This window comes from Galeopterus variegatus, unplaced genomic scaffold, assembly GCF_000696425.1.
Source record: "Galeopterus variegatus unplaced genomic scaffold, G_variegatus-3.0.2 Scaffold22322, whole genome shotgun sequence".
Classification (NCBI taxonomy): domain Eukaryota; kingdom Metazoa; phylum Chordata; class Mammalia; order Dermoptera; family Cynocephalidae; genus Galeopterus; species Galeopterus variegatus.
In genome coordinates, this window is record NW_007748433.1 from 1 (window position 1) to 8,167 (window position 8,167).

Here is an 8,167-nt window from a genome sequence, read left to right on the forward strand (position 1 = left end):
ACGGCCGGCCAGAATGGGTGGTCTTGAAATTTAAACCACACCATCATTCCTCTTTCAACTGTAGGAGGCTCCTGTGTCAGAGCCATACTGGCAAGTTGTCCCCCTAGTTTACCACCAGCCATTTTAGCCTTGCGGATGGGATTCCTAGACATCGACTTAGCAGGAGGTCGGTGTTCTTGCAGTCCTTTTGAACAAAGTGCTGCTTGTAGCTTCCTAATTCGGTCTGCCAGAGGGAGGGAGTAACATGGACTCATGGGAGGGGGCCGGGTGGGGGCAGGGGTCCCTGAAGGAGCTGCCGCCCCTTCCATACCTGGCTTCGAGGGCCCCTCTCCAGGGTCCTCAGCATTCCCTGAGAGGGCTGAGCACAAAGAGCGGGTAGCCAGGGTCTTTGTCCAGGTGTCCTGTGCCTCTGCGTTCAGAGCTATGGGCACAGTGGGGATGATACCCGGTGGCCGGGATGGGGCAATCTGTCCATCATTAGCACATGCACCCTCCTCCAGGACTGTGGGTCGAAGGGACTTAGCTGTGGAGGCTTGTGCCTTTGCCTTGCCCTCTTTCTCACCCTCATGTCCCGACAGTGTCGGGAAATCATGGCACGTGCTGGACCTCCGTGATGCTTTTATTTGCCTTTCTGCTTGAGCATTCGCAGAGGGAGTGTGCACCTGTGATTTGTCACCGCACGAGGCATCCTCACTCTCTGCACCAACTGGCAGTGATCCTGAGGCTTCTCTCTTCCCAGCACTCCTCCAAACGACCCCTTTGTGTTTGCCATACTTTTTACGAGGGGGTCTACTTGCCAGCTGTTGAGGTACCTTCTGAGAGGGCGTACTGGTCTGCTGGTCATCAGGTTTTCTTCCTCGGCCCAGTATTTTTCTCTCATCCAGCTTCTCCAGTACCACTTTCTGGACTTTTCTGCACTCCTTTTCCTCTCCCGCTGGGGCACTGACCTTCCACTGCGCCCCTGCCGAGGANAAGCCACCGTGTAACCTAATTGTAACTAGTGCATGTGGAAGAGCATCCGCATGGGGACGTGGGTGTCATGTCAGGGATCCCGTTTCTCTCGGACCCTCTGCGGCTTCTGACATCCTTGGGCTTAAACCTAAGAAAATGCCTCATTAGTTTTTTGCCTTCCTAGAGTGACCATGCCTCCCAGTCCGTCCCAAGAAGCCTGAGGCCATCTCCTACATATCGATGCTGNGCTTGTAGCTTCCTAATTCGGTCTGCCAGACGGAGGGAGTAACATGGACTCATGGGAGGGGGCCGGGTGGGGGCAGGGGTCCCTGAAGGAGCTGCCGCCCCTTCCATGCCTGGCTTCGAGGGGCCCTCTCCAGGGTCCTCAGCATTCCCTGAGACGGCTGAGCACAAAGAGCGGGTAGCCAGGGTCTTTGTCCAGGTGTCCTGTGCCTCTGCGTTCAGAGCTATGGGCACAGTGGGGATGAGACCCGGTGGCCGGGATGGGGCAATCTGTCCATCATTAGCACATGCACCCTCCTCCAGGACTGTGGGTCGCAGGGACTTAGCTGTGGAGGCTTGTGCCTTTGCCTTGCCCTCTTTCTCACCCTCGTGTCCCGACAGTGTCGGGAAATCATGGCACGCGCTGGACCTCCGTGATGCTTTTATTTGCCTTTCTGCTTGAGCATTCGCAGAGGTAGTGTGCACCTGTGATTTGTCACCGCACGAGGCATCCTCACTCTCTGCACCAACTGGCGGTGATCCTGAGGCTTCTCTCTTCTCGGTACTCCTCCGAACGACCCCTTTGCGTTTGCCATACTTTTTACGAGGGGGTCTACTTGTCGGCTGTTGAGGTACCTTCTGGGAGGGCGTACTGGTCTGCTGGTCATCAGGTTTTCTTCCTCGGCCCAGTTTATTTCTCTCATCCAGATTCTCCAGTACCACTTTCTGGACTTTTCTGCACTCCTTTTCCTCTTCCGCTGGGGCACTGACCTTCCACTGCGCCCCTGCTGAGGAGCCCATGGATTCCATTTCAGACTTTGTTAGGGCCCTTATGTCTGTGCTTTTCACCTGGGAGGTTGTACTGGTCTGCTGGTCATCTGGTTTTCTTCCTCGGCCCAGTTTTGGTCTCTCATCCAGCCTTTGCCCAGTTTTGTTCTCTCATCCAGCCTTTCCAGTACCACTTTCAGGACTCTTCTGCACCCCCTTTCCTCTCCCTCTGGGGCATTGACCTTCCACTGCGCCCCTGCCGAGGAGCCCATGACTTCTGTTTCAGACTTTGTTAGGGCCAATATGTCTGTGCTTTTCACCTGGGAGGTTGTACGGGTCTGCTGATCATCTGTTTTTCTTCCTCGGCCCAGTTTTGTTCTCTCATCCAGCTTCTCCACTACCACTTTCAGGACTCTTCTGCACCCCCTTTCCTCTCCCTCTGGGGCATCGACCTCCACTGCGCCCCTGCCGATGAGCCCATGCCTTCCTTTTCAGACTTCGTCAGGGCCGTTATGTCTGTGCTTTTCACTTTAATCGTTTCATTTCCTGAGAGGTGATGATGAGGGGCGGAGGTATCTGGCTGTCATTCCCACTGCTGAGTCTGGTCTTCCCCCAAATCCCTTTCCCTAAAACGCCTCCTTTGACTCCGGAACGCGAAGCGTTCCCAGCTTGCATGGGTTGTCCTCCTCCACCTGGTTCTCCCTGAGACGCTTGTACACGTGTTTTCAGTGGAAAGACCTGGAGGAGACTGGAATAGGGAAAAGGAAAAGAAGAACCGTATCAGGAAAGAATTCCTTTTGTGAAACTAGAAGCACTATGCTCAAGGAGAATGACGAGATAAAACAATGTATTAAAAAAGTGGGCCTTAGACCGAGGGGAAGATGAGTGGCTAGCATTTTGGGAAAAATATGGAATGTGCTGGAGGAGTTCTATGACAGTCCGAAGCCACCGTGTAACCTAATTGTAACTAGTGCATGTGGAAGAGCATCCACATGGGGACGTGGGTGTCATGTCAGGGATCCCGTTTCTCTCTCTTGGACCCTCTGCGGCTTCTGACATCCTTGGGCTTAAACCTAAGAAAATGCCTCATTAGTTTTTTGCCTTCCTAGGGTGACCATGCCTCCCTGTCCGTCCCAAGAAGCCTGAGGCCATCTCCTACATATCGATGCTGGAAGCCAGCCCCATGTCATGTTCAAGAGCATGACTCAGAATCCAGAGGTCTGTGAGGTCATCCTGATGATTCCTGGCTGTTATCGTTAATAGGGATTGCTGCAGACACCAGTCATTGGCTGCGACCTGCACCTCTACGCTGTGGTGCAAAACTCTTGTCTCCCAACACCAAAGCTGTGATGTTGGCTATGAAGACATGTGTGTATAGAGTGAGGTGCAAAGATGATCGTACCCCCAAATGTCAACATGAGATGGCTGCGAGTGAATTGGGAAGTCTTACCGAACGTCACGTGGACGGAGGCTGGTCTGGTTCTGTGAGCTAGATCTCTTGTTTCTCACATTCCAACAGCTTGTCCGCACACCCTTTACCCAGGTGCGTGCATCTGAAGGGCACTGTTCTGTGGCCACTAGTGTGGATACTCAGTACCTATGTACCATGTTCTCATGCTAATCTGGAAAATTCAAAAGAGGAAGCAACGTGAGCCAATGAAGTGTGGAAAGAATGATCCCGTTCCCTTCACCAACTCTGGGATGCATGCCTTTTTGAAACAGAGCTGATATCTGAATCCCATCCATAATGTAGATGCCATCTTTATTTTCCTTCCCTTGCATTCCAAAATATTTCCACAGTATGCTGCTTGGCGTATGCTAGACTCTCCCTGCGTCAGAACAGGGGGAAACAGTGCTTTGGGGGTCGCATATGCCATGGACACATGGATTTAACATTAGTCGTGTGTTTGTGACCATCTGTGTGAGTGTAACGAAAATGGGGTTTTTGACGTTATTGTGTTTTTCTGATTCTCTAATCACATTGAATGAGCTTGCGAGAACACGACATGCATAGAAAGATGTGTACAGGGGCTGGCACCTTACAGATGCTCACTCTGAGGACGATGGTGTATGTGCTTCCAGCGCACTACCTATGCCTCCATGTTCATGTGCAAGCACGTACTGTGTTACACTACAGTTGCTAACATGAGAGCATAATTGGATATATTTCCTAGTTAATGTCCATTCTCCTATGTCATTTCCGCGAGTCTCGTTACGCCAAAATTTTCCTGATATTTCCAAACTCTCATGGAATTTCCGACATTACAGGAATGTGTTCTGCAGAAGCTGCAATTGTTTTATCCGTCCTACTTTTCCTATCTTTCCACCCCCAATACTCCGTTCATATGTCCTAGTTTTCTCTATACGTCGTCCAAATAAGTGTCATCACTGTTTTCTGCACTTTACCTGGTGCAGTATTGACTTCACATAGTATGTTTTGTGATGCGAAACTTCTCTCCTTAACAAAGGAGTGTATGTATATCTTTGTTCACGAACACTGCTCGGCATAACAGGAAATGTGTCACGATGATGAAATACACGTACCTTGGGGACGACAATCTGCACAGAATCTTCCCTGAACGAGGGTGCTCACTCAAGGGTGCTGGGCTCTCAAGCCCAGGGTTCACCTGAGAACACACAACTACAGGAGGAAGGAATAACAGGTGACTCGACCGCTTTGGTCTGCCCTCAGCTGGACCTGCTAGACCCTCTTAGAAAACAGGTGTGATAGAGCACCCTCAAGCGTGACCACCCACACCCCAAAACACAAGCACGCACTCTTTCTCCCACTCGCACACACACTCTCACGCCCAGATACATGGAGATGTTAGTAACCCAAGATGCCTGGCGTGGAAACCTACAATCCAGCTCGCTGTCTGTACACATCCCCGATGTAGTTGCTTCCAATAGGAATGCAACTTTGCGTTCCGTTTAGTTCCTCGTTTTGAAAGCACACACGGAAAAATCTAAAATGATCTTCAAAATTGACAAAGAATGAGCATAGTAAGCATCAGTAATCCAATCACCCAGGAATTCTTGATGCAATCACGTGAGTCCATGCGTTCCAGGATTTTTATACATACAGATATATATATTTATAGATATAGTTCTCTGAATCCCTTTTCAACGTATGCAACAAATATATCTTTATAACACAGTCAGAACACCTTAAGAATTGTACAGCCTCCCTGGATATTATTCATTACTCACATTTGGCTGCTCTTTTGCAGTGTGAAACCTTTTCAGAGAACACTTTCAATAGATACAAAACGGCAATCTCAGTGATTTTTCTGATTACAAATTCTGATGCTTCCTTAACAGACACAATCAGAAGGGAAGTGTTTTAAATCAAAACAGTACATACTCCTCTCACCAAACGCTTTGGGCCATGGCCTGAAGAGCTTCTATCAAGGGTCTGCATAGAGTCTTCATGAAAATTTACGTTCCTGTTTTGTCCTAATGGGAATATGGCTCTCTTCCCTCCCTCTGAAGAGACAGGTAGGTAAGTTAGGCAGCCAGATAGGTAAATAGATGGATGGTAGTAAGGTGGATGGTGTACAGTTAGATACATAGATACGTAAAGGCAGAGCGACACAGAAATCGACATAGAGGTAGATGGTGATACATAAAGACAGATGAATATAGAGATAGAAAAAGACGGATAATATGCAGTAGATAGACCGTGGTAGGTAGATGTACGGAATGAAAAGGAATGATTAGTAGAAGACACATAGATGAGAGTTAGGGACAAAGATACATGGATACAGAAGTAGACATATATAAATATCCTCATCTCGAAAATTGACGGTTGAGAGATATAAAGAATGGCAAAATAGACTGACAGATGAACAGCTAGACAGATATAGCTACCAACGGAGATAGAGATAGATAAAGATAGGGAGATGATAAACAGGTGAGAGAAGGATATAGATAGATAGATGCATAGAGATACATAAATACACGTAGATGAAGATAATCAAATATTAAACTTTTCTTACTCCCCAGGAACATGTGAGAACATTAGAACCTCGATAGCAGCAGAATAAGTTGGTAAATTGATGCCAGGATCTAGGAGGGCTTGGTGTGAAAATGAGTCCAGTATTTTGGTGCGACGTCAAAGCAAAAACTGCCTGCAGAGTGAGAATACGCAGATGACAACAAAAGAGAAATACTTTCTACATAGAGACTCCACAATCTGTAACGTCAGAGTCAAATTCAAATCACCAAGAAGTAGTGTTTCCAAAGAGAGTAGCGTAATCCTTCGGACCATCCCTTTTCTTCTGTTGCATCTGTTCCTTAGCAGAGGAGTGAAAGAACAAGATAACAATGAGCATTGACTTCTCCAGTCGACAACCGTGATTTGGGGAAAGATTACCTTGGAAGCCCTGTCACATGGGAAGTTCTGTTACCTGCTTTCCCTAGCGAGGGCTTTATTTACACCTTAGGCGAAAACTAAATAACACAATTCTCAGGAAGTTGTCTCAAAGTGGGGCCCCTATCTCGACATGACCCCCACACGGTTCCCCAGAGGCAGGAAATTCTCTCATCTTCACATGATGCCCCCTCTACCATGACTACATGTGAATTGGAGCTTCTGTGCACCTACTGGGTTTGTGATGGCAAACCTTCCTAAAGAGACATATTTCCATAAAAAGATGAGCTGGCAGATCCCTATATTGTAATAAAGGCACAAGTTGAAAACATTTTTTTTTTTTAAATAAAGAAAACACCTTCAATCCTCTTCTTGCACCCTTCCTTTGCCAGATTCACTCCGCAGCAAGTTTCATGCATTTTTCTTAAAAAGTCTTCGGTTTCATAGGATCACCATGCATGGGTGCAATAACAGGGTGCGAATGAATGCCTTTCCATTTTTCTCTTATTTTGTTCGTTAAATTTATGCATAGCGGTCATGCCTACGTGGAGAGTGGGGTTGTTATGTACTTAATGGGTAACTGTACTCATAACAAACTGAAGAATCTTGATTGGCCCTCAGTTTATTTTCCCTGTCCCCGCCCCACAGGAATAAAAGACAGTAGACTCGTCGCCTTCCATATGATGAGCCATGATCCTCAATACAAGTACCCACATTCAAATGACCACCTCCCGGCCGTCTCCACGGGAAGCGAACCTGCCGCCCAGGTCCTGGACAGCCATGCGAGGCCGCTGCCCGGTCGCCGGCCCAGAAGCTCCTGTTGACCATCAGGGGACCAAGTGTCCGTCCTTATGGGCGGCAGGCAAGGCAGGAGGGGCAGACGTGGACGGTCCCTTCCCCGTCAGACCGCACACACGTCGCCCGTCTCCACACGCCCAGCGCCCTCGCCTGCCGGGCCCACGTCACAGACCCCAGGTGACCAAAGCCTAAGCCAGGACTTCTCCTGAGATGTCCGCTGGGCCCTCCCCGCACCCACGCCCTCATGCCCTTGGGCTGCGGGACCACGCTGACCAGCCAGTGGGCACCTCACCTGAGGAACCCTCAGGCGACTGGAGGCCTCAGTGGATTCCTCGAGCCTGCTGGCGACGTGTCTCTGAGGGCCTGGGGGCACGCGCCTGCTCAGCAGCAGCCAGCCTCCCTGATTGGCGGTGCATGAGGGAGGCAGGGCCGTGCGGAACCACGCCCCCTGCAGGCACGCCCCCCAGCGGACGGGCCGCGCAGTACCATCCTGCCTTGGCTGCGGGTGGCTTTCCAGGGCTCACTGTCCCAATGGGTGGCTCATGAAGGGAGCAGGGGAACTCCTCTTCCAGCTGATCTTCCCCAGGGCTTCGGTCAGCTGACGGGGCTTCTGGGGCAATGTGCTCTGCTGCCTGTAGGATTTCAACATCTCTCTGCCATCCCGCATTTGCCCTTTGATCCGCAACCAGGCTGCTTCCTGCAAAAGCTTCTCCCGGGGCATCCTGGGCACCCGGTGGGAGCCGGGCTTCCGAGACGCCAATCTTCTGCCGGGTGGCATCAGATCTCTGCTAGAAGGTGGCTGCACGCATTGCCTGGCTGAGAAACCTCGGCTGGGTCCCAACTTGGGATCGGACTCTTTCAACTCCTGTTCTGCCCTTGAGCCTTCCCTTCGCAGCCGCCCAGCATTTCAGGAAGACCTCGCCCAGGGAGGTGTGTGCCATCTTGAACCTCCCAACCAGCCCAGAGCAGCTTAGACTGTGCCGTACCCTGAAGTCCGTTCATTTCTTGGCTACAACACAGAAAGTTGTCCATTTCAACTTCGTTTCCAACTGTTCA

The 8,167-nt window shown here is 50.1% G+C and overlaps 1 protein-coding gene across 1 annotated transcript; it reads right to left on the reverse strand.

Annotated features, from left to right (window-relative positions):
* Positions 1-8: 8 nt before the first annotated feature.
* LOC103583368 (serine/arginine repetitive matrix protein 2-like) lies at positions 9-7,896 on the reverse strand (the record flags this gene model as incomplete). The annotated part of the gene is made up of 5 exons (XM_008564699.1): positions 9-223; positions 311-961; positions 1,308-2,022; positions 7,404-7,511; positions 7,636-7,896. Coding segments are annotated over 5 exons (1,950 nt in total), but the record flags the coding sequence as incomplete, so codon positions are not given.
* Positions 7,897-8,167: the final 271 nt, after the last annotated feature.